General features: G+C 45.1%; 1 protein-coding gene across 4 annotated transcripts in view; it reads right to left on the bottom strand.

The window, feature by feature from the left end:
* Window positions 1-1,610: 1,610 nt before the first annotated feature.
* The window catches only part of MBNL3 (muscleblind like splicing regulator 3), an 88,349-nt gene continuing 62,810 nt past the window's right edge, over window positions 1,611-27,149 (bottom strand). For 2 of the 4 annotated variants that reach the window (XM_080352837.1, XM_080352838.1), the window contains exons 4-9: window positions 23,366-23,566; window positions 21,704-21,940; window positions 13,879-14,029; window positions 9,417-9,511; window positions 7,920-7,993; window positions 1,611-5,332 (exon numbers count right to left, since the gene is read on the bottom strand). In XM_080352837.1, the coding sequence (XP_080208963.1) occupies window positions 7,937-7,993; window positions 9,417-9,511; window positions 13,879-14,029; window positions 21,704-21,940; window positions 23,366-23,566 (741 nt within the window). In that variant the 3' untranslated portion in view covers window positions 1,611-5,332; window positions 7,920-7,936. Of the gene's footprint in view, window positions 5,333-7,919; window positions 7,994-9,416; window positions 9,512-11,538; window positions 11,575-13,878; window positions 14,030-21,703; window positions 21,941-23,365; window positions 23,567-27,149 lie in introns of all 4 variants that reach the window. The other 2 variants (XM_080352839.1, XR_013922795.1) reach the window with 2 other exon arrangements.

Raw genomic sequence — 27,149 nt, 5'->3', positions numbered from 1 at the left:
AGATGTGACATTTCGAATTCCCTCTGGGATTTCACACACTCGCTGCAGTGACAGTCACCTCCAACAGATAAACACTTCCAGCTAGAAATAGGATTAGGTGCTATGAAAAATGTGTGTACGTTGCCATGGACCTCTGGGTCCTAATAGGATTCACCGAGAACACAACCTATCAGAAACGTGACCTAGGGCATGTTGGAAAATGTAGGCCGATTAAAACAAGAAAAAAAAGCGATTCAAATCTTTGCTAGTGACCTTACTAATTAATTAAGCACTGTTTCCCATTTCTCCGTGCTGCAGGTTGGAGCTGACCTGTTCTCAGTCTGCTGTATAAGAAGCTATGGCAAACTACAAAGCTTTTACAACAGCAAAGCAACATCATGCTTTCAGATAAGTTTTATAGCAAAAAACTCCTCCTTTTCAAAGCCTTAGTAATACCTATCTCTTTTACAAACTTTTCCTGTATTATTACAGACTTTTTATATTCAAAATAAGTTCCAAGGATTTCTTTCGTGGACTATGTACATAAGTGCAAAAAAGGTGTGTCTCACACATTCGTACACTAACTGAATCAGTTTAACTGCAGCATATTTGTATCTTCAACACTGTTACGGGGTCATTCCACAATATTTTTTTTTCTTATGTACAGTTTTTGCTAATATAAATTAGTATTAAAATAGTTCTATGCTTAATTATTTAGCCCTGATCAAAATGTAACTGCGTGAGTGCTTGATTTCTGGAGAAAATTGCAGGCAGAGCTACAGTACTGAAACGGCTTAATTCTGAATTCCCACCGTGTGAATAAACGTGAAATGAAAGCAAGACCGGTCGCTATGTCGTAAATACAGGCTGTCGTGTTTTCGGAGTGAAAATACTGTGGAATAACCCTTGCCACACAACAATTTCTACAAGCTATAAAACCTGACTCTAAATCCATGTGTTGTAAACTTCTTGACTGAAAAAGTGACGTTAAAGACACAAATTCAGCGTTCACATGGGACTTTGGGATTTTAAAAATATTCAATCATATCTTTATCTGACAGTATCGAACTGTACCTTTAACAAGCTCATACTGTTACACATCACTTTTTAATTTACATGTGAAAATTTCACAAATAATGTATACAAAGGTAGCCATGTTGTAGTTTTGTTGCCATAGCAACAACAACTTAATATAATTAGTTAACAATGAATCTATCATTGTAGGAGTTACAAAGTTAATTTGTTCTTAAACTGTAAACTATACAAACTAGTTATGGACTGTATTCTATACCTTACCATGCTTCAGTGTTGGCTTAGAATATAACTAAATGGGCTGAATACATGTATTAAAAACTTTAAACTTTCTCTAACTCTCCTTCAAAATTAAATTCATTAGTTACTAAAGATATCAAAAAAAGCAATAATGAAAACCTTAAAAACTAATGGTAGAGAAATGAAAATATATGACATGAATTAATGTGTTGTAGCCTAGGAACAATGCGTTGTAGCTATATTTACATTTGGATTAGGCTAGCAACTTTTTTCTTTAAAAGTTATTACAGTCTTTAACATACAGTATATACTCTAAGGCCTTCAACAGGCACATGGTAAAATCAGGTCAATATCAAACTAAATCCATTCAACAGGAATGGGAAATTAAGATTTTCCTCATAAATTTCACCTTTTCTTTGTTTTTCCTCCTCAATTGTCATGTCTGTGAAATGTACAAGGGATCAACAAAACGAGGACTCCAGTTTCTCAATCCGTCTGTACCGCCCGTCCTAGAGCCCGTCCGCTCGTCCTCTCCTGTCCCACCGGCCGCATCCACCGGCCGCATCCCCGTCTCCATCGTCACCTCCGGTCCAGCGCGGGCGGGATGCGGCAGGATCCCCCGGGGGCCGCCGGTGTGGTTGGGGACCAGCCCGGCGATGCCGGGTTCGGGGACACTCCGAGCGCAGCGCGAGACGGACGGGGGTGGCAGAGAGCAAAAAACAACCCAAAACAACCAAAAAAAAGCGCTTTGGGGTGCTGGGGAAGGGGCCGCGTGGGCTGCCCGGGGAGGTAACGGTTTCCAGAACGTCGCGATGCAAAAATACACAGTCAAAAAAAGTCATCGGCTAGAAATCTCCAACTAAAAACCACGGCTGATTGCGAAATCATGTTCCAAATTACTAAAACCACTGTATTTAACAAAAATAATCTTAATAGTTTTACGAATCCGTTTTATTTTAAATCCCTCTTTTATTGTCTGCTTATGTTACAGTTTAGTAGTAGTACTTTTTATTGAAACTACTAACAACCTTTTTTTTGTGAAAATGATCAATCTCAGCTTTCATTTTCCCTCTGCATGACCCGTTTTATCCAAGTTTCAGCATTTCTTGCATATTGTTTGCATAAGGCTGAGAGAAATGGACAAAGAGAAATAACTTTGGATAAATAAAAAATATAGGTTCATGGAAAGTCGGAAGCTTATAAAAATGTCACTAAAATTATATTGATTTAAACAAACTTACATACATCTCTTGTCAAATAAAGGATGATATTCATGCTTTTATGACATTTGTTTAGAGTCACTAACTAGCTTGGTGACTTTGTAATATTCTATTTAGGAAATTTATAGTCTGGCGACTGTTCTTTTTTTTTCTTTCTTGAACAAAGAAAATTAGAGCAAGTCATTGCACAACTAGTTTAAATAGTGCTACCTCAAAATGGCATTTTTGCCAAGATTGTTTTGAATTTGGTGAAGTTTAGTGCTTCAAGCTTTTCTTTCCTTAAACGCATTTACAAATTAACTCTAAATTTGCCAGCAATATAAAAACTGTTGTGGCACCTAATATAACTACCCTGAACATCCCTCATTGGACCTCTTTAATAAAAAATAATCCTTAAATGCTTTGTATTTTTTCAGTGCTTTAAATGTGACATGAAAACAGCTGTATTCTAGGTTTACATTCTATGCACATCTATGCCAGATGTTTAAGTCGATAAATAAAATAGGAGGTTACATCAAAGTGTCAAGATATACAAAAATCCATTTAGCACTGAAAAAATTCCAACCTCCTTGAACTCATAAAGCCATACAAGCTTGAATGCATCCTTTCTGGCTTAAGAAGATCAGCTCTGTTCTTTGTTGAGGCACTGGCACAGGTTGTGCAAAACCCATTTTTTGATACACAAATAATTTCAAACAGGAAGTACTCAAATCCACTTTTTCCACTAACAACGTTATGGTTTTGGGAAACAGAAACTCAGTGGTGAAAAAAAAAACAGGTATGCGGTTGCCAATATAAATGAGAGACACTGATTACAGGCAATGCTGCTGCTTGTGAACACAGACGGCTGGAAACATCTATGGATGCGACTGGGGGCTCATAAAGGAGGGTCTTGGGGTGGAGATGTTTTTTTCCCCTCTCTCAGGGTTTGGTTCAAAGCCTGCTGAAATGAATGGAGAGATTCCTTCGGGCTCAAGGTCTTTTTAAGCTGGGCTCTACAAAGGTTCTTGTTAGGAATGAGTCTCCATGGGCAGACGGTCAGAGCGTGCGCTGGGACACACCAGTTGTGCCCTAACGTGCCCCTCCATCACTTTTGGTCCATGGAGAAACACATCTAGCAAACTATCTGTGCTCACACTAAAGGAGTTGGGGCAAGGAGAGCCTTGAACCAAGATAAGGGATTTGCAAAAGAAAACACAATCTGGTTAGCAAAATTTGGCACCCTACAGGAACACCGTGAGCTCGGGGCAGCCAGCCCTCCCGACACCGGGCGCTGGCCTCTTGCTTTCTTCCATAACGCCAATGACATTGTAAAGCTATGACAGGGATGAATTTGGTTGTATCCTCAACTAAAATGCATTCTGCAGCCAGATTGTTCAGCAATGCAGCGTAACGACAGGCTGGGCTCTCCAGGGTGCACAGGCTGGAAATTGTTTTATTCGTGCGTATGAAAAGGAGGTATTGAGAACTAGCCCTTGTTGTGTGGCAAACATTACTCTTGATCAAGTAGAAGGTGCCAAAATATATCCACTGACCTACAGGAGCTCCGTTAAGATGAATGTTTATCTATGGTAGAAAGCTTATGCTGAGCTTTCTCCTGCTGTGTTACTGCTATGTTTGCTTTAAAGGGCCAGAGATCACAGGGAAAAAAAATCATCCACTTCTGGAAAATGGTAATTAAATAATCAGTGCACACTGACAAAATCTCAAGAAGAGCCACATAACATTTCAAGCCGAAATGTTTCAGTGTGCTTAGTGGGGACAAGCCCCCAGACATGGTGTTACCCAACCTGGGCTAAGTCACACTATGGGCCCCCTCCGGCTAACGGTGCCATTTGCTCCTCTCCAACGCAGGAGTCTTTGCCCAGCTGAAGCTGTCTCACTTCACCACCTTTCTTCTCTCTGTTTGACTGCACCATGAGAACAGCCAGAGATTGTGCGCCGTTTGCAGCTGAAAATGCACTTCAATGGCCAACAGAACTGCAGAAATCCCTTGATGCTTACTGCTATCTGAGCAAAGCGTTCCTGCCCCTGACCGAGCGCCGGCTTTTGCGCTATTGTGGTGTTTTTTCCAAAAATTTCCAGAATTGAAAGAAATACCCTGAACGGGACTAAAATGACGGCTGTCCTTTCATAGCACACTATAGGAGATGCTATCTGAAGGCAAACTTTAAATGATAAAAGGAGCATTTAACACAAGCAACTTTAGCTGACATTAACAGCAAAATCCAGCAAAGAGCAGAACATTCCTGTGTCGTGTTTTTCAAGCACATAATTCCTGTTTCCCACAATAACATTTTTAGTAAAAAACAAACAAAACCCCATAAAACCTACAGTATATGAAAACTTAAGACATAACAATAATGAAAAAATGGTATTGAGTATACTTGATAATGATGTACACTTTAAAATCAATAGACTATGATGTAAACAAAACAGTAAGATAACACTTTAAAAACAAGACAAACATTTATCCATCGATAGTATACAGTAAACCAACAGTCCGCTGTGCAGATGCACTTATCAGGATGGTAGTCATAAAATGATTAAGTGTGTTAAAGTAAGGTGTTATAAAAGTCTATTATAATTTTCTACTTGTATATCTCATATAACAGAGCGCTGTTTGTTAATTGTTTCTATAGTGCTTTTTTTTTTTTCCTTTTTTTTTTTTTTTTCTTTTTTTTTTTGACATTCCCATTGATCAGTTTTTGGTTAACATGTAGGCTGCAACAGGCTTACTGTAGAGGTGGTAGAGAACAATAGAGGGAAGAGGGGATATATACAGAAAGGCCATGCGCAGCTTCCCACCAAGAAGTCCTGGTGCTCCATGATTTTACTGTTCAGAATTTCAACATAGTCTGCTGCAGGCAAAAGAAAAAACAAACAAACAAACAAAGTGAGAAGTTCAAGAAATATCTATATCCCAATAAACGTCATTACAATAAGATAAATCTGCATCCTCACTGCGTTGGCCAAGAGGTTGACATTAGTATGTTGCAAAGAGGAAACATTTTATTCCCTTAATTTTCTGATGTAGGGTAAAATTGCTAATAACACATGTGGCATCCTGTTTAATCTGCACTTAGGGCTTTCCACTTCCAATGTGCTTCACACACACTGACAAGACAATTAGTGAATGAGGGAGGTGGGCAAAAATCACTCATTTTTGAAACAGGACAGCAGGTGGAGTGACTAAGCAGAGGGTCAAAGAAATATCTGACCATGATGGTTAGCTCATGTTTCCTTTGGAGAGAGGCACACATAGTCACTTTAAAATTTGATCCTAAAGGAGCCACGAGCCAAAGACAAAGCAGGTGCAGAGACAGAACACAGAGGCAGAAATCCTGCGCTCAGGCAACCCTCTCCTGGAGCAAACTGCCTCTCTTGGGATATACTTGTGAAAATCCTCCCCTGAAGGACCCAAGACTTGTCTCCTGCAGAGCCAGCCTGGCTACCAGGACCTCATCAACCGTGGAGGAAAAGAAAAACATCTGCCAGAGCAGCAAGAGTTTCAGTTACCCAGGTCCCACTCAGGGCATCTTTGGGAATCGTCCCTCAGGTCCCCCAAGGACCTCGTTGGGCAGAGCACCTGAGCACACGCACAATTTCATGTGCTTGAGCAGCAGCATGAAACGATGTGTCCTCAAGAGATCTGCTGGCCTTAAGTTCATGCGCGGACAGAGAGCGTAACAGCCCAGGAATGGGATCAAAACACGTGGTGCTACATGGAAATGGTCACTGGTCTGTGAGCACTGGGGACGCTGGGGGACAATGTTGCCCTTTTCTGCCAGTCTCCAGAGGTGGTTTATGTCCTGCAGTTGTGAGGTGTTAAGAGGACAAGCGGCAGAGAGGTCGCTCACACATGGGCCCAAGCTGCCCTCATGAAGAACAGGCTTTGTGTCTGACCCAGACCCCTTCCATGCCCAACAACCTGATCCCCAGGAAATCCCATCAAGTTCAATATGCTGACCTTCTTTCAAGCACAGTTTCTCATGGTCCTCAACAGCAAGGCCAGTGCTTTATTTGGACAGATTGTACTGTGCTCCCTACTTGCTAAATAAATATATTGCATGGAAGTTACTTACTTAGTCTTAATCAATAGCTATAAACAGTGTGAGTTTAAGCACGTGCACATGTAAGTAAAAAGAATTCAGAAACAAAATAAGTTTCCTGAAAGAAATGCTGAAAACAATCGCAAAGAGGTCAAGATTGAGGCTCTTCCCATACAAATAATCTCCTTATCAGAAGGAACAGACTGTTCCAAAAGTGTTCTGAAAACGGGTTAACATGTCAGGTGTCACGTCTGTCTGTCTGTTTGAGAGAGCAGTACGCTGTGTAACACACATTTTCACTAACAGGGACAGCTCAGTGTTCACCCCTGCACTAACAGGGGTCCACGGTCACAGTCAGCAGGACATTTATACATACAGTAGTTCATTTAGGTGAGCAGAGATAAGGGCCACCACCGATATGAACAGCTTCTGTTGGTTGCTAAAGATGTAATTAGAGAATTGCTTGCCAAATTAATTTCAAGCATTTAAGTACTTGCCTGTCATACATGACCAAAGGGAGAAACAGGTTGCATGTCTCTGTATGCTAAATGGCCTGTACTGGGGAAATCTAGTGATCTCATGTTAAATTGGCTGAACAGCTCTTTGTTCTCTTGGGGTACATAATACACTAATGAACTGATACCCTCAAGGGATTTTCTCTCATGAACATCAGCTAACATTCACAAATAAAAGCAATAGGAAAATGACACTGCTGCTACAGCTGTGAAATAACACTCTAAGTCAAAGAAAAGGACAAACTCCTCCATCATTCCCACTGAGAGAAACCCAGCAGCCTAGGGAAGTCCAGGATCTGCAGGCAGGGTGAAGGATATGTTGTTTGTGGTGTTAACCCTGGTCTCAAACACATACAAGGACCTCTGAAGAAACCCACCATGAGCCAAGCCCCCGCCGCAGCCGAACAGCAGATCTCTGCTCAGACTGCAGCAGCCCTGCAGATGCACAGCAGCTGACAACAATCCAATCCTGCTTACTGCAGAAAGGAAATAATGCCACTAACAGCAAAAGAGAAGTTGCACGTTTCCAGCTGCCTCGCTACCAGAGTGGTCTTTGCCATCGATAGTGCAAATCCCTGAGGCATCTGCAGGCAGCTGGGAACCGTGCAGAGCAAGAGTAACCTGCAAACAGACTCAGGGGAACGCAGGAAGGGAGGTTACGAACATCGTAAACCAGATTTTTTTAGACGCAAGGAAACATTTGTTCTATGCCAGAGTGCTGGTCCGTATCTGTGCTGAATTTCTTTTGAGCTGGCAGAGCATAAAGCCACTGGGGTGCTGCAGGCTTGGTCCCTCCGCCCAAGCCAGCCCCCCTTTTGAGGGACACAGTGCACTTGTACAAAGCAATCCGCTGTAAAGAGAAATACCGAAAATGAACTTACTGTTCTATCGGGAACTTCTACATCTGTGAAACAAACATGCTGCTACTCAGTTCATCTACTGATAACTGGGATATCTACAGAGAGAAAAATAAAATAAAAAAAAAAAAAGAACACAACACATTAAAACATTGTCTTGAGATCAGGCTGCTCATTCTGTCTTCAGTATCAGTGTCTTATAAAACAGGAGCCATTCCCAAGAGGTCTTATTTTGCCACACATGGAGTACAACATAGCTGCATCAATACTGATGCCTTGTGGAGTACAACGGTGATAGTACTGGGATTTTAACTCCATAGACTACAAGTAAGACAGAAATGCCCTGACACTATCTGGCTGAAACAGGACTCATACAGCCACAGAGCAACGCTGCACAGGAATTTCTGCTTTCTTCTCCTGATCAATACGAGTATGAGTAAGACCTGCTCTACCTGAAAATAACAGCAAAGCACAGAAAAAGACTAGCAATTCCTACTGGGAGCAGTAAAACTCTGCCTACGACTTATGCAGGCAAAACTTCTACTGAAAGCCTCATGACCTCATACTACATAAGACCAGAGGATGCCCCCCTGAGATACTACTGACATTTGGCATGGCTAGCAGCCTCCTAAAGAACAAAGTGACAACCCATTTTCTTCCCGATAGCTCTAAATCTGAGAGCATCACAAGTAAAAATGCTAAAATTAGTACTAGGGGAAAAAAAAACAAAGCGTTTGAAATATCTCTGGTCTAACTGGGAAAAGTTGTGGCACACCAAATTATCAGGAAGCATCACTAGGACAGGTTGTGCATATACAGTTCAGGACTGGTGCGGAAGCAGCCATCACAACTCAGTATTTTCAGAGGAAAGTTTTGAAGAGAATTATGGCTCGGCAGACATGCATGGAATCCTGTACACTTATGGCAGTGCTACGACGGCACGTACTGCACATCCAGAGTCATTTCTGTAGGGATGGGTGACATGCTACTCATGTAAATAAGCGTCAGACTTCGTAATGTTGCCCCCCGATTTTCTAGGTTTTGATTGGTTTTTGGGGTTTTGTTTTTTTAGAGTCCAATCTTGCAACGAGGGGAGGCTGCTGTTTTCACTTCCACTTTCCAGCCCAGAGAGGACATGCCAAAATACCACAGGGAAGGATGCTCAGGGTGGTATTTCTGCTTGAGACTGAAAGCAGAAGTGCTGCAGGTCTTGCGCAACGGTGTGGTTGGGAGTTTTACAGCCCGGTTTTTCAGGATCTTGGGGGGATGTTATTTTTGGAGAAGCACCTGCACCCCTGCTAATCGCCCATCCCTACGCTCCGGCCAGGCTCGCTGCCCATCCCGCACACGGCAGGACCAGCCGGTGCCCCCTCACCGATCCCCAGACACACACACACACACACGCTGCCTCCTGCACCGAGCCGAGCGGGTCAGGAAGGCGCTCGGCCCCGTGCAGGATCCGGCCCTTGCCCGGTCCTCGAGATCGGAACACGTGAAAGAAAGCCATTGAAAGGGCCAAACCTGATTGGCGGTAGCTGTTGCAGCGAAGGGGACGCTGGTGGCAGGAGTTGTTGCTGCAGACACAGTGGTGGGCGTAGCACCGTGCATCATGGGCACTTTCGGAAGGGAACCATGGAAGCGACATACGGGAGGGTGGAGCGTATATATATATTTTGTTTGTTTGTTTGTTTGTATTTTTAATGTAACCATGGCAACATGTGGTGGATTTGGGGGCGTGGCAGGAATCACAGCAACAAGCCATGTGACATCATCATGAAGGACACATCGGGGCGCAGCATGCAATCACAGTGCAAAGCAAGACAGCGTTGGGAAAAAAATAAACAAGAGAGAAGGGGAAAAGCCAATTACAATTATAATTAAGGAAAAAACCAAAACATTCTCAACACTTAGTACATTTATAAGCAGAACAATGATGTATTAGACTCTGAGGGCCAAATTTCCAAAGGGGGGAGAGGGTGGGTGTGCTAGCAAAAGCCCACGTCAGCTCGCACCCATGGGGAGTTAGACACAGCCAGTGCACGTTCCTTTGGGTGGGGACATTTTGGCAAGCGCACCCTCCCACCCGCCTGGGAAAGCTTGTCCCCTTCCCTCCCCACCCCGTCCCCGCCAGCAACCAGAGGTACATGATGCACTTTGCAGTGGCCACTGTGGCCCTTTCACTGGGTTTTTTCGCCTCTCCCTAGAGGGGACGATGTTTTGGCATGGGACAGAGCTGGAGGCATGGCAAACAAGCGGCTGGCAGCCCGAGCTCTCTACGTACAAATTCAGCGTGCTTCCTTTCCACCCTAATTCTAGAGGATTTGGCAAAATTCCCCCCCTGTGGGGTGGGATGGAGAGCGGAGGGGGCCGAGAGGGAAAAATACATGAATGCATCCAAACAGGTACAATTTGCAGGAAGAGCATCTGAAAGGACAACACGGCAGCAGGGAGCTCGGCAGCCTCCTGAAGCTGTGCGTTCCGCGGAGCACAGCGCTGGAGGGGATGCTCCGTGGCGCACATGGGCATCCCTCAAACCCAGGGGGTTTGCAGGACCAGGAAGCGATGGAAAGGCCTGGCCGTCCCTGCAAACGTGTGGTGGGGAAGCAGGCTTGCCTTCCCCTCCACCCCAGCGGGGAGCACATGTCCCTGCAGGCTGAGCACGCTTCAGGACACTGGAGCATGTGGGCTGGGGTTTCCTACAGGCAGACGTGTGTTTGAAGGGCTAAGCTCCCTATCAAGCAAGCAGCGTGTCCTCCCTGCACTACAGGGATGGGGAGGTTCGAGAGCAGAGTGCTCAGCCACTCCTGCCAAAGCTTTCAGATCCGCTCTCCAAAAGCCTTGCACCCTCCCCGGGGCTCCTGCCTCTCTCCCTATGGTTGAAGCAGGCACCCACCTGAATGCCGGCAGTCTTGTCTAACCTTGGTTGGAGGATGAAAGCTCAGTTTTCAGCCACCCTGCTGTGCTCAAAGACCTGCACATGTTCCCAGTAAGACCCAGACTCTGAGCCTGAACGTACTGGATGCCTGCAGCAGCAGTGAGCGTGTACTCAGCCCTGTCCCCTCACCGTACCCCAGGTACACCCGCAGCAGCATCTCCCTACAGTTCTGGTACCTGCACAGCTGACACTCCACTAAAGAGATCTTCAGCCTGCCCACAGTTTCAGCCCTGCTCCTCTCGCTGTACAAGAACCAGCCTGCTCTGGCAGAAGGGCTGACCCCACCTGCATCCCTCCTTAGTGCCTTTATTCAATCAGTCTCCTAAAAATATCCTCGGAAGGAAAATGAAAAATCCAAACTCTAATCCACCTGATGCCTGACACACACACAAAAAATCAATCAACAGGATCTTCCCCTTGGTATTTCCTTTTGTTGCATGACTTTAATGGCTTGTAAAAACATTTAAAGTGACAAATCTTTGTCTCTGCAGCGGAACTAAATAGGGGTGGGAACACATCACATTGGATTCTCTTATTAGTCACATGAAACACTGCACAGAAATTAAAAGGGATGCAACCATTTAAGCCTCAGAGAAGACAGCGGATAGACAGTCACAACACTCAGCCACCCAGGTTCTCACTGACACATACTAACTTGCTGTCTCTTTCAGATTTGGAAAAGTTGAGAAGTTGTGTAGAAAAACCTACCAACGCTTGCAGTGGGTGTCATGCACAGAACTGACCCTGCACACCATGCATTGAAGCGTGGAAAGATGAACAAAAGGGATATTTCATTAGTGAAGCTTCAGTGTTAGAAATCACTTTAACTAAAAAGCAGGTATTCTCTTTGCAGCATTTAGTATTTAAGCAGATGCAAACAGATTCTGAGTACTGGTACATAAATTGTTTAAAATCAGTTTTAAGAGATCACAGCAAACCAAATTAATTCTTGAATTCTTGGGTAGTAGAGAATATATTTCTTCTTCCACCCTGGCATTAAATTATATGATCTATCCTTGAAATCAAGGTTGTTAGGGTTTGGTTTTTTTTTGGTATCAGTTGTGTTGATTTCTTTCTGATCACGTCAGCAGAAAACAAATTGCCCTTAGAGAAACATCACACTCATGTTAAAACCGACTTTCCAAAAGCAATTTACTCCTGCAAGCAGGGACTGGGATTCAAAGTCTCTAGTTTAAGCTGAAAGAGGCAGGTTTTTTTCCTGGACTTTAAACAATTGCAGTGATGATGCTGTTTTCAGTAGCCACCCTGACCTTCCCCGCCACGGCAACCCACGATGCTGATCTCTCAATAACTGAACGGGAGAAACTAAGAACAGCACCAGCTTGCTTTCCCTCCCCACGGTGAGAGCTGCTCCGTGCCACTTCTCCGCTTCGGCTGCCGGAGCGCTGCGAAGCCCGGGACCAGATCTGCAGTCTGGCGCATAAGGGAAAATGAGGATGCGTAAAGTAATCAGAGATCTGTCCTCTGACTGGAAGTTTGCTGCTCTGCCCAGCATTAATGTCCTCAGATGAGAGCAGCTGCCAGCAAATAGACCTGTTACGCATCATCTCTGCACGTAATTTCATTGCCACGAGACAGGGCACAGCAGCCCAGTGAGAGTGTTGGGTAAAAGCTAATTTATGGTGCTGACATCAGAAATGCGTGTCCTTATGTCAACTGTGGCAACCTTGACCTCGAGGAAGAAGAGCACGAAGCCAGCTCAGGGCCTTGGCATGGACAAAGGTGTCGGCGTTTCCTGCAGAAGCATTTTGCTCGGCACCGAACAGAGAGCCTAAGTTCTGCTCAGTCCATCCCCACCAGGAGCCCTTTGCAGAGCACATAGGGGGAGGCTCCTACCCGAGTCCCTCCCTCCGTCTCTCCAAGCAAGACTCCACTTCCCTGGAAGAACATCTTGGCAGCTGCTGAGCTCCGAGTGTCTCCAAGTGCTCTCAGAGCAGGAAAGCCAAAGGAGCACAGGGTCTGGGTCTCAGCTCTCTGGAGCTCACACCTGAGACACAGTTTGGTTTCAGTATGGGACACTCTCTAAATCTTTTCCCCTGACCCCAAGGGATGGCGAGACCAAGGTGCACGTCCACTACGTGTTCACCTGGCAGGGCCAGCCCAGAGGAACACCATCTATATTTTTGCAAATATCATCTGGCAAGTGAACACAGCATTAAACATTAAAAACGTTGGGCATTCACTTTCTTTTAATGCTATGCAATGATAATAATGACACTAAAAAACAAGCTATCAACTTTGGAATATTTCTAATTCAGCCACTTACAACACTAAGCAGGTTTTGTTTTTCATTTGGCTGCAGTGAATAGAAGTTAATTGGCTAGTCAGCAGTCACATCTGCCACGTCAATATTTTGAGTCCTATATGAATTACTGAACTGCATCTTTCAATTTTACTCTGAGACCTTAAAGGTACAATAAAAGCTGTGAGCTAAATTGCTTTTAAAAAGCTTAGGCTATCATCCTTCTCAAAAGACAAGCAAGAGGGAAATATATGCCTTTAGAGAGGATTATGTAATTTGTATTTACTAAATACGAACCATTCCCTCTATCAACATCATGGCTGCTGGAATATGTAGGTCACTGACCTAGAAGCTCAGAAAGATACCTGCAGCTTCAAGTGAGCACGCACAGAGGTCCGTAAGACATTTTAACATGAGTCCATAAGAGTGCTACGCAAGAGTCAAAGAATTAATTTGGGATTAACCAGTTGAAACATAAGGAGGAGAAAGTATGAATTCAAGAAACATGCAGACATTTTTCTTAGTTCAACTGCTTAAAAAAAAAAACCCAAACCAAACAAAAAAGGCTAAGAAGGGATCTTTACAAGTGAAAACCTCTGAACTATAGTAGGTGAAGGAAAAAAAAAAAAGTCAAACAACAAAATGTTAACTTTTCATCCATTTTTAACATGAAACTACACACTGATACTCTCTGCTAAGGACTTGTACAAATCTGCTCATTAGCTCAATGCCTAGGTCACAAAACCAGACAACTACGATGGTGGGAAAAGCAAGGAGACACTTACCTGTAGGGATGAATGTAGGCTGTTGCAACTGCATGTTGGCTAGAGCCTGTTGGTAGTGGAAAACGCTTGGGTTAAAGACTGTGGTGGCACCATTGTTTTTTTCAAGTGCTGGCCTCTTTGGTAAAGGTTGAAGTGCACCAGGCGGCAGGGCCTGTGGATAAGGGAGTCATTAAAGACAAGTGGAGTGAAAAAAAATAGGGGCCCAGATGTAGATCAAGCATGCAATAAATAATATGGGGTCTTGGCTGCAAATCACCTGCCACTGTGTCAACTGAGTGTGATAGGAAAGGGAGGAGCAGCTAAATCACAGTAGATGAAACCACAACATCACCAGGTAAGCTGTTAGTAAATGCACCAGGAGAAGAGATGCTACGGGAGCTTTTCAGCAGGACTGACTTGGATACATAGGAAAAAAAAGTATGAGGGGGAAGAAGGGGAGAAGCGATCACCTGGAGAGCAGACTATGAAGAGCAGCTGCAGGCAACACACACTTAAAATAAAATACCAGCTAAGAGAAACATAGTAGATGTCTATTTAAAAACAAGAAAATTAGCACAAGCAACAAATGCCATGGGAAAAAAAAAGGAAAGGGATGCTTGCCTCTGGCTGTTTCAACACCTGCCTACAGGTATGTGCGGAAGCGCGGACGCGTGCTGACCCATGTGTCTAGGTGCTAAAGCAGTGGCTGTTGCCAGTTACATGCGTAGTGTTACGTTCACAGAAAAGCGCGTTTCCATTTGATTGTAGAGAGGCCGAGCAACATGGTGAAAGACAGGCCTGATTCTCACAGCTCGCCACCCGCAGATGTGGACCTGCTCCCAAGCTCTAGATGGCCTCCAACAGCTAAATATTGCTTGTTATTATTAACAGTGGAAAAAGCCATTGACAAATCTGGTGTTTGAAGATTTGGGTGGGCCCTGTGATCGGGCAAATTCTCTCTTTTTGTTTTATCACACCACCGAGCTTTTTCCAGCCCGTCAAACCTGTTTCATGATCAGACTTGGTAAAAAGTATTAACCAAACTCAGGAACTTGTCTCAGTGAGTTACTCATCATTCACCCAAGCATGTCTCAACAGCAAAGCAGTATGTCAGGTTCTTAGGAGACAGGAATGTTTCCAATAATTTACAGCTCTTCATTGTACCCAAGTAGAAACCACATTTTTTTCTCCGCATTGTGATAGAAAAGGGTCGTTTTTAATTATGCCCTGCAGTCCTTTTGCACGTAACACTCCCACTGACGTCAATGAGATTTACGCACGTGGAAGTCATGCAGAATCAGGTCATTTCTGCCTAGTTGTGTTAGTCTATATCGTGTAGCAAAGCAATAGCTGAAAAATAGGGTTAGCACTCCTATTTTTTTTTTTAATAGGTGACAGTGAAGTGTTGGTAATGGAGGAGATTTAGCTAATGAAGGGTTACTGCTACAAACAGTGCTTGGGAGAAAGGAAACAAGTGATTTTTAAAGCATTATGAAGACCACCACGCAACAGAATATAAGTGAAAGCTTGCAACAGTTTGTCACCATCTAGAAACAGGTTTCACTTTAATTTGCTATAGGAGACTGCTCATCTGAGAAATGTTAAGGAAGATACTTCCAGGCAAAACATTATGCCATCCTATCTCTATTCACATGGTGGCTTTTAGGTGGTTTTATTATTAAAAAAAAAAAAAAAAAGGAAAATTAGAAGAAGAAATTGCATTTGAAGAACTGCCCTGAGACATGCACACATCCTTTGCTAATGCTAGCGGGCATTCAGTGCCAGCACTAGGACTTCATCTTTCCAGACTTCTTCTGGCTAGAACCAAAAGACAGCAAACACCGGACAACATTCTCAGACACAGACACCAAAACCTTTTGCTCAAGGTCTGTATTTTAGGATGAGGTATATTAGGTAAAGATCTAAGACTTTCCATTTCTAGGAGAGCTCTCATTGCTATCTACGGTAAATCTGGCTATATCTACATCTCCACTATTTAATGACAGCTACATGAATGTTCCTCCAGGCATGGGACAGATCTGCAGCTTGTAGAGACTGGAGTAGCTCCACTTACATTGGAGTTGTTATACAGATTTACAGCGACTGAAGCACTTGCTGCTTCAATTCACACTCCTTACTGTGCCTGATTGCAAAACATTCTTTTTCAGATGCTTCCAAAATCTGCCTCAGAAAAAAAAAATTACTAATTATAGTAAAGTAACTATGCCAGAGACATAATGGACTTTTGACTCCTTGCTTTGTGGCCAAAGGCTGTCACCACCCCTAAAAGCCCATTATCCCATAATGGCAGTGCCAAAAGCAGAACAGCTGAAGGCTTTGGGACCTTGCCATGATGTCCTGGCTCTTTACACGTGGGACAATTCCTGAGCCCAGCACTGCAGTCACAGGGAGCACACAAACATCAACAGGCCATGGGGACATCAAGGCGCAACAGACTAACCCATCAGCTCTCCAGCATCACCCTTTGTCCTACCCTGCTACAGCCCCTTGGGAGAAGGAGAGAAAGGAGCTGCGGCAGCCTTGCTACTGCTCCCTGAAAGCACCTTCAGGAAACGTCTGAGTGGAGAAGCCTAAATAAATGCAACGTTTCCAGAGTCTTCTAAAGAAACAAGCCCACTGTGGCAGCTGCTGCACAGTCAAGGGTCAGTTCTGCCTCATGGGCTCTGTGGGCACCAGAGCCAGGAGCCCGTCCTGGTTTGTGTGTGGTTTGACACAGCCTCAGGGTCACCTCTCCCCTCCCAGCAGCTGGGGGAGCATCCATACAGGAGCAAGTCCTGAAGATTGTGCTCTTCCTCTTGCCAACCTAACTTATTCTCAGTATTCTGGTGCAGGAAGGCCCAGGGGGACTGACTTCACCATTTCTCTAGCCCTTGTGTTGAGGTAAGAGCCCCAAACCAGGAGCACGCTCACTGGAAGGTCTATCTACAAATGCACAAGAGAGGTGTCTAAAATTGCACATGATGAAGTTGGGTCAATACAACTCCTGCACAGGGGTCCGACAGGGACACAGAAGCAAACAAATCTGTTTTATTTCAAAGGGGCAAGAAATTTTGTATCAGTCTCAACATCTGCAGGAATTATATCAGCTCATAGAGATAAAACACTTCTGTCTTGCACCATGTCTTGGCTGTGAAGAAATCCCCCAAGTGTGTCCTGTAGCACCTACAGAAGGCAATGGGAAACTCCTCACCGTATTTTCACCTTACCGAATTCTGTAGCTAGTGCCTCTCTGCTGCAGGACAGGAGCCAGACTAAACCCTTGCAGCAAAGAACTTGGTGAGTTTACCTCATCCTGCTGCTTGTGATTTCCCTCTGGACAAGCTCTGACTATCACAGATGTAGCAGTACCCTTTGACAGTACCTTCTTCCAAATTTCTTTCTTTGCCTGTGTGTTTTTGTGCACATGGGTATGCAACTTAATACAACACAATCAGACCGTCTACACTGGTGAAAGGGTCCATGTGACAGTCCACACTGATCCCAGTGAACAATTCCCACTAAAAAAATGCCAGGCAGCTTCCCATTTTTGGGCTGGGAAAGTCACATTCCTGCTGGAACATGAGCATCTGAACAAAGAGGTTTGTGGCACTTCTCTGCATGGCATGGAAAACAATCTTTCAGCATGACTGACAGATTAAAAAAACTGCACCACATGCCAAAGTCAAAATTTCCCACGTGCTGGTTAACAACCCTCTCGTTATATTTTGCAAGACAAGAACTGGATTAAATATTCACAACAAACAATTTAATTGCATCTCAAAGTTCCCCTCAGATCTCTGTCTCCTGGGAGCAGATCACACTTTCACCCCTTTGCACTTCGCAAAGAGGGGCCTTGGTCTGTATCTGGATTGCTACTTCAGTCCAAGGCACAACAAATACAAACTGATCCGAGCGAGGGCAGAGGTAGCGCCCATTCCCTGGAAAGCAGCAGAAGCAATCTCAGCAGTTTCCTCTGAAGATTACACATGCTCTTATCACCACTGTGAATCCTTCTCTGGTGTAGCCCTCCCAAAGGCTTCAGAGGAGGTGACGTATCCCAACAACGCGGTTGAAAACCTTCAGATGTTTCATAGCAGGAAGACCATTAAAAATAACTTCACCAATGGGGGTTTGTTCCGTGAGGGACATCAGGAGGGCACGGGAGTTAAAGGGCTTTCCCATTCTCTGCCAGACCGAGTCTTGTAGAGGTGGTTCTTGCCGAGGGCAGTGAGGCACCGTGGGGCTCGCTGCCTGCGCTGACTTTGGGCTGTGTTTGTGCCAGCCGTGAGCAGCGCGGAGTAACAGGCTGTTATGTCATTTACAGCCTAATTCCACGACTGCTGGTGGAAGCTGGTCCCTAGCAAGGTCTCCCAGTGCTGCTGCCTAAACCTCTGATAAGGAAGCCTCTGGACTACTTAAAAAAAACCCCAAAAACAAGTGTTCAGAGGTGAAGGGCAACGGATCAGACTCTGCTTCTTTGCTCTGGGAATGAGGAGCAATAACACCTTTAAGGTTTCACGACTCCTCTGTGTCCACTCTTCCCTTTTCCCCTATAGCTGGGCACCAGGAACTGCTCCTTTTTCAGGAGGTATTGCATCCCATGTTATTTGGGATGAGCAGGACAGAGCTGTCTTCTGCAGAGCCAGGATTGACAGCAGACTGGGAGGATGGCTTTTGCCTTGTTATGAGTGTCATGAAAACAGGTAAACATATTTGAGACTCAGAAAATAATCAAACGTAGCTTTTATGAAGAGAGCTTGCAGGCAGAAGCCTGGGGAGCAGATCCTGTGCTTGGGATTGAAGGAAAAAGCACCCAGAGCGAGGTACCTTTGCTGACACTGTCCCACTAGGTATGGAGCAAGGACCCAGAGTTGGAGCTGCAGCCACCTCCCCAGCTTACTGAACACCCGACCAAAGTCCTGACCTGCATCTGCTTCAGTTCCCAGCACAGATCTCTGAGGGTGCTGTCAGTGCCCTCCCTCCTAAATCTGAGCTGTGCCCATTGCACACAACACCCTTCTGCAGGTGAGTACCGGCCTGACACTGCCCAGGCAAGGCTGTGCTGTTGGGCACACCACAAAAAGTTGCTGGATCTGTCCTGCACCACCCAGTCCTCTGGCATATCCAGCACACTGCAGACCTAACGAGTTAAATCCTCACTGAAACATCATGTCTCATGACTCCAAAGCTACTACTGTTTGGAAAAACAATTCAAAACCCAGAGCTGTCTCCTCCCCAAGAATATTCACTGCCTCCAAAACACATCCAGGCTTCAGGAGGCAAAGCTCGGACGGTTAATGGATGGTGCATGAGGCACAGGATCAGCATGTCTGAACACACACTGCAACATTTCTGGCCAGGATGGGCAGTCTCCCCAGGCACTAACACAACAGATCAAGTGCGGAAGGCTTTCATGCAGACTAAGATGGTTACGTGCAAAAGCGAGAAGGTGAAAGGTCCAAGTACCAGGTCAAAGGTGGCCTCGAGCGGTCGCTTCAGCGATCTGACAGCTGTCTGAGTCTTAATTAGCAGGCAGCGAGCACATGATGGCAATGGGCCGGGAAGGGGGGGGTCAAGCACGGTAACAAAAACAGCAAGCAGAAGTGTGTCAAGAGAAAGCAACACTTTGGGGAGGCGAAGAGAAAAAAAAAAATGAATGCATTATACAATATTTTAAAAAGACGAGGCATGCACAACATGGGGTGGCTGAGTAATTACCTGGCCTAGCGGCTAGTCAGCTATTTTGCCTCGGTAAGTTTTAAAAGTAAAGAAACGTCATTGTGGGACACGTGCGTTAGAGCATCTTCACTGGGGCTGGCACAGCGGGTCAGGAGCGCCCAGGGATCAGCACCCGCAAGCGGCCGTGCCCTGGGCTTCAGCGCTCGTTCTGCAGCCACGCGCCATGCAGGGCTCAGCGGGGGCGCTGGGGGCACGAGCACCGGCACAGGAAAGAGGTTCAAGCACATGCTGAAGTGACACCCTGAACCGGGGACCGAGCCTGCCCCAGTTCACCAGACTGTGCTGCACCCACTTCAGCCAAGCAGGAGTAGAGCTGCTACTTGTGCACGTCAAGTAAGCGCAGGGTTGGGTCTCTCACAGAAATATCTTCCGAATTTCGATTTGAAGCCATTCCAAATCTAGTTTAGAAGGTGCGCCCATTTGTCTGGCAGATGTTTTTTTGATCTGAGAAAACTGGGCACCATTCTTCCCTTTATTAAAGTCTTATTCCTCAATAGGTACAGTAAATGCACCAAACCTTGAAAACTCCATGAATAATGTAAGCTGTTTTGGTCGCAGGGGTGACGCAACAAGCCATCAATAAATATTTTAAAGATTCTAGTTAACAGCATACAAATAAGGTTAATTACGTTTTTAAGAGAAGCCAGTAGCATGAATAAAACATGCACCGGCTTTGGTTAAATAGCAGTGTCCTAGATAATTAGTGATAAAGCAAAGAGTCAGTTATAAAAAACACAAGAATTTCACTTCAGAAGGTTCTTTTTCAACAGACCTGGGCTGTCGTGTCAACAATAATAAAAATAGTAAGAAATCTAATAGATAAACTCTGCAAGACAAATAAATACTGCGGTATAAATTGGTTCTTCAAATTACATTCAAGGGAATACTAATACTACAAGGATGCCAGGTGTTTAATTTCTAGAATCTTCCCAGTTTTGCATTACATTTAATACAGAATGAAAGCAACTTACTTTACTGTCTAAAAATAAAAAAGAGGTACTTAGAAAAAATTTAGTAGTCTTACTTGTAAATCAAAAAGCAAGCAAGAACATTATTATTATTATTTATTAAAAAAACCACATATCACAGAATGGATGAGGTTGGAAGTGACCTCTGGAGATCACTCTGCTCACAGCAGGGTCAGCTGAAGCACCTTCTGAGTATCTCCAAGCAACCTGTGCAGTGTTTGATCACCCTCATAGTAAATAAGTTTTTCTTATGTTTAAATGGAATTTCCTATATTTCACTTCGTGCCCACTGCCTCTTGTTCTTTCACTGTGCACCACAGAGAAGAGTTTGCCTCCATCGTCTTTACTTCCCCCATCAGAAATTTATACACATGGGTAAGACTTCCCTGAGCCTTTTCTTCTCTCCCCAGGCTGGACATCCCAGCTCTCTCATCTCTGGAATAAATAGGTGCCATTAAATGAAATTCAACAGAATGGCAAACATTTACTCCAGCAAGGAATTTGATCCGGTAAGTCTTCCTTGACTCATTTATAGAATGAAAAGTCATAGTTCAAATTAAAATGCAGGTGAGACCATTTTCACCAGGCCCGAAGTATCAAACAGGTCAGGGCGTCATCCTTGGTTTGAGTCTTGCCATTTCACTAAGCCTTGACAAAAGGTATCAGGCACAAGGTTGCTAAGCCTGAACAACCAGTATCTTGTCTGCTTTTAAGTCAGTGGAAATTTTGCTACTGACTTCAACAGGGCAGCATCTCCTTGCAAAGGATGTATTATGGGATGGGCAGTCTTTGTTTTCGTTGTGTACTGAGGAAGATATACTGACACCTATGACTTAGCCAGGGAAGGTGCTGGTTCCAGGTGCTGCTGTACTTGCGTTCTTGTGACCTCATGATGCCACGTCAGAAAAATCACAGGGTTTGCCACCATGTCCCTAACGGGCAAGATGGACTGTCCCCCTCAGGGCTTCATGCTACAGCGAGCACACAAGACAGGATGGAGAGATGGGATTCGTACTGCACATGCTCTCAGCTCCCTAGTCAGCCATTTACAAAGCACTCTACTTTTCCACAAATGATGCATGTGACACAAATGAAATCTCTTAGCAATGGAAATACAGCTTGGTAAGAGCTCTACTTACCATCGCAGCTGCAGCTGTCTGGTTCACCTGGTGTTGAGCTGCCTTGATTTTGGCTTGCAGGTGTGCAGGGGGATGAAAGTACTTGCATTTCTCCCTAGAGCATCGACCTTTGATGTAATCCATGCAAACTGTAACAGTATTTTCATTTGTGTCTATCATTGCAATATCTATAGGGTGAGCATAGCGGCAATCATTCTCACCACGTGTGCAATTTCCACGCTGAAACTCTCGACAAACCTTAAAAGAAAGTCACATTATTAAGCAGAACATCAGGTTACTCTTCCTTCAGTACTTTCAACATAGAATTATCAGTTCAGTTGGCCACATCAAACTACGCGTACTCTAAATCCGTGCTCATCTTGGGTAGCACATACAGCCACAGTCACAGGGGCAAGTGGTGCTACTCACAACTGGTTCAGGGTATGAAAAACACATGTTACCAAGACCAATTGCCAACTGCATAGGAAGTACATAATTTGTGCAGAATGGAATGCGACTCCAGGAAGTTAACATCGTTTACTAAAACTTTGGGAGCTCAGGATTCCTCCTCTGCCTCTAAAGCTTAAAGGTTAATAACTCTGCCCTTTATGTCTCAGCTGGATATGGAATGTACTCTAGGGCAGGACATCTTAATTCTAAATGTTGCATGCTGCTGTTATTTTCAACAAGTACCTTGCCTTTAATATGAGGAGCCTCTTCACATCAACAGTCTTAGTGCCCTCCACAATAAAACTCTGACCCTGGGGTTACATGACAGTGTGTTTGATTACACTGCAACGTGTTCATAAGGTGTTACCAAAATTGCCAGCTTTAAGAAGATCTTGCTGATCCTTGTAAGTTATGAACACTGAAGCATCAAAGGTAGGGAAAAAGGTTTCACAAAATGGTTCTGCAAGGTTTCCTTGTGTGAGAAACTCAGAGAAATTGTTGAGGACTATAGCTGGTAGTATAGATCACATACCAGTAGGGAAAGCTGAGACATCGTGCAAGAACAGAATCAATCAGCAAGGAAATATAACATACATAACACAAAACTATATGTTTTTAAATAACACCCTTCTCTACTATCTTCCTGTGCTATAATTTACAGCTGCAGGGGCCTCTGAATTCAGGTCCTCAGCCCTTATCTCCTGCAGAGCCTCTGCTTAGGGTTTGAAAGACATTTACGGCTCCTCCAACACTAAGCCCCAGCATGCCCGGCCAACAGGGGGAGAGGGACATGCCTTTCCAATGCCCTGTACCCCAGCATTCCCAAGAGTGTAATGCTTAAAACCTTCTGTAAAAGCTCAATAAACCTATCTCCAGACAAGGGAAGTGTCTGTTACTTCCAAAGCATGTCCCACTCAACTCAGAGAAACAGTAATCCATCCATTTGCATTTTTTTTAAGTGTGGCACATCACAGCCATAAACCAACCATTCCAGCCCTGTTCTAATACACTGAAATCAGAAGAGTGACTGCTTCCAAATTTCCAGTGCCTTCCAAGGTTTTGGGATCAGGTCCTGCATGAGTCTGCTCAAGCAGAGAGCAGCAGCCCCGGACAGAAAAGCTGCAAGTTAAATTTTGCGCTGTGCCGCATAAGGTCATTCTAGCAGAGAGCAACAGCTGGGCCCACATGCCCTGTTCTTTCCCATCAGCAGTATCGTATCAGACGTCCAAATACCTCCAGTTTATCCGTACGCATCAGTTTCTGGCCAGCAGAGCCTCCCGGTACTGTAACAGTAGGATTTCCAGAAACCAGGACAGGAGTATTTGGTAAAAGCTCTGCAGGAACCAAGCCCATCCCAGGAGAAACATGACTCAGGTAAGGACTAAATGCCATCGTGGGGCTCGTTGCAAGCGATGGAGTCACAGGAAACGTCGTCTGTGTATAGAAAGAGAAAAAATAAATGATGAGTTAAAAACCCCTATCTTGGATTACCCACCAAAGCCTTGCAACACTTAAATCCTTTTAGATAATTTCATTAGCAACATCAAAATGCTGTGTTCTCCAATCTCTTCATTTATCGCCATTTTCTCGTGATCCATTCCCTTCTCCTGACTCGTAGATTTGTGACTCATCCTGAACAGAAGGCACCTTTATTTGCCAGATCAAAGCATATTGATGATCTTTATAGTTTAATGACACAATTAAGGATTTCATGCCATCAATTAGGGCAGGCCCAAATTAAACAGATTTCTCATCCCCAAATAAATGTCTCAGTTTCTGTATATCTACATAGCAATGCTGTACAGATACCTCAAGGTAAACAGCAGCTTGAGGACCTTGCAGCACGCAGCCATTAGCTCCATGGTTGAATGCACTTTCAGCATGCACTGAGCTCCATGTTATCATGGCCGGTATAACTCAGGTAGACAAATGGGATCATTCAGAGTGGGGTGAGGCATCTCTGCTACAGAACACATGGAAGTTTAGCATTCTGCACATCTGGGGTTCATTTCAGACTGTCAACAGCCTCCAGGCAAAAGCAATTTTGCAGGAGTACCCTGAGCCTATGCTCTATGGGAAGGGCAGCAAGTGGACACCTAAGTCTCTAGCATTACAAAGTGCCAGAACTCGTGACTTTGGCAAGAGCAGGTGGGTGTGGGCTTGGAAGAGTCATGGACAGAGTGTACCAGATGAGATGGACCAGCACAAGGTCCAGGACTCCAGTTATGCTGTGAGGAGCAATGTCCCCTTGAGGAGACAGAAAAATGAGCCATAAAGATCTCAACTGCTTCTAATCTCCAAAATGGTGTTCAGCAGGCCCTGCAAGCATGGCCGAGCTCCTGCTCCTGTAGCAGGGGCTCGAGCAGCCCCCAGGGACAGGAGCCTGTGACTTGCAGCTATTTTTATTTTCCCCTCTGTCAACTGCTCCACTGTGAACTCTGGGTTACAGTTAAAGCTCCTCACATTCGCAGGTGTACGTGATGCCATCCTTGGTAGCTCGAGCCTCTACTCAGCAATAAATGCAAGTGTGCTTCCCAAATGTCCTGTGGTGGCTTGCTGGCCACACACATTATTCCCTCCTTGCTTTTATTTTTGTACCTCTAGTCCTGTGGGTTTCTAAAAGAAATCACACATGGACAGTGTGTTTCTTGACAACATCTTCCTCCCAGTACTTTCATAAACTAAAAACCACTTTGCTTATCGGAATCAGGAAAAAGCTAGTGCACAGTAACACCAGCCAAGCTGTCCTAACCTATATTTAGTTTAATGATGACCCCTTCCTAAGGTCAGAGGGCCAGCAAGCAGCTCCTGAGATGATAGGAAAGGGGATGGCAGGTCACCGCCAGCATACATCCCACTTTCTCCTCCAGAAGGAGCCGTGGCCTCCTGCATCAGCCACACTGGGTGCTTTAAGTGTAGTGGAACCCAATAATCCTCTCTGGGAAGGATTTCCAATTTTCTATCTTTTGAGCCAAAGTCAAGCCCTGCTTCAGCTGACGGGAGACTTTAACCATTAAATCCAGAGATCCTGCAGTCTACAGCTCTTTATTAAATCATTTTCTTCTCTCTTTCAGTTCTCTGTGGCTCCCAGACATTTTATACCTTTTGCTGCTGGAAAAGCTCTTTAAGGATCTTCAAACACTGTGACTCCCTGAACACTTTAGTGAGGAGGCAGCATCCATTAGATGTTTTCTTTTGTGTGAACACTAGTAATTACAGTGGCACCTGCTGAACTTCTGCCATCATTTGTACTGTCAATGCTATTTTAAGGAGTTTCTCCAGCCTGGCCAGTCTGCACAGGGTTATGTTGGGGCCCAACACACGCTGTCAGCACTTGTTTTGTGTACCCATAGTAGCTCAAACCTTGCAGCACGTGCGGCTTGCACAAATGCGTGGGCAAATCTACAATACAGCAAGAGTCCCGGGTGTCTGGACAGAGCAGACAGCACTGACATTGCTCCAAAATTTCAGGAGATCCTTTTAAAGCAGGCTTCCCCTGTCTGGGCTTGAACAAAACCAGCAGCCAGCCCAAGGACACAGACAGTTTCTGAGATGGGGGAGAGATGTTTCTCCCACCGCTCAGAGGATGCTGGGGCATTTGTGCAGCCAGGGAGAAGGGCTGGGGGTCTGCAATGCCTCACACTGAGTGAATTCACCAGAAACCAGTGGGAAGGGGCGTGAAACACTTGTGAAGAGGTGATATACCAGCCCCTCCACCAAAGCCACTTACAAATGGAGAGGCAGGTCCTTCTGCCCGTAACACACAGTCCCCATCTCCAAGGCTGTTCCCTCAAAAGCAGCCCTTCTCCTCCCTGGGAACAACTGGCAAAGGCTAAGGGATCTGAACCCAAGGTGAAGAGAGCAGAGGAAGAGCAACTGAAGATCTACCCATGATCCTGGAGACCTGCAGAACAGTGCATGACACAGCAGGACAGGTTTTTATCACTGCCGCTTGTTGCTTACCCGTTTCCATGCCCTGTCGTATCTGCTGCCGCGTTCTCGAGGTTTCACAGCCGCTTCTTCTGCCCAACTGAACCGTGTGCCCAGAGCCCTGCTCGCACCCTGCCCACCAGCAGGGACCTCACACCTGCAGGCGCTTCCATCGGATGCACAGCCAGAGAACAAGCAGACCTCGCTCAGCACGTTACATCCAGAAGCACTGGGGGGTTTTAAGTCTGAAGCGTGCGAAGTGCACTGAAAACTGCTCCTTTGTAAGCTGGCATCAAGGAGCTCTGTATTTATTGTGGCTGATAAGAGGAAAAGATGGGCTGTGCTCATTGCCAGCCCCAACTGCCTGTCTTGGATTGGGAAATTCAATCTGGCTCATGCACCAGTACCAGTAATAAAGATGCTACAGCCAAATCCCTCCTCCCTTTACGTCTGTGCAGGTCCCCTGTGCCAGGCCTGGCCTGAGGGAACTTGAGCGAGTTTCTTTCTTGCAGCCAGAACCCTACTGTAACTTCTACTCCAAACAGCACTGTTCTCCTCAACAAGCCTCCCATCCACCTCTTGCGATTGAACCCAGCCAGGAGACCTGCCAGATCAATATTATGACTGTATTCTCTCAGCCTAGTTGCTAGTATGCTCTACGGCAAAAGAGCCAGACTGGAAGTATCAACACTTACCCCGCTGCCACCCGTAAAGCTCTTGCAAATTCAGGAAATACAGGGGCAGGTTTCCTTGCAAACCTTTATTAACCATAACACATGTAGCACTACCAGTAACTCCTGAGCAGGAACAGGTTACAGTGCAGTGGCAGACGGGCCCACATCAGTAACAGCTCACAAGACTGGTTTACTCAGTATTAAAATGCTTGCAAGAATTAAGAAAAAAGAAAAAGTTGCAATGGCTGCTGTGAACACACATCTTGAGGGGAGGGCTGGCAGGGACCCCAACAGCTCTGAGCTCCTCACAGACCCCATGCACGGGAGCCATTGGGTTGAAAGTGTCAGCAGAGAGAAGGGACCATCTCAGAGTGGGACATTTGGCACCGCTGGTGGTGAACGGAACCTGGAAC

The sequence above is a fragment of the Nesoenas mayeri genome (assembly GCF_963082525.1).
Source record: "Nesoenas mayeri genome assembly, chromosome: 13".
Classification (NCBI taxonomy): Eukaryota; Metazoa; Chordata; class Aves; order Columbiformes; family Columbidae; genus Nesoenas; species Nesoenas mayeri.
The sequence above is the reverse complement of the archived record's forward strand: the minus strand, read 5'-3'. Positions and strand labels throughout refer to the sequence as shown.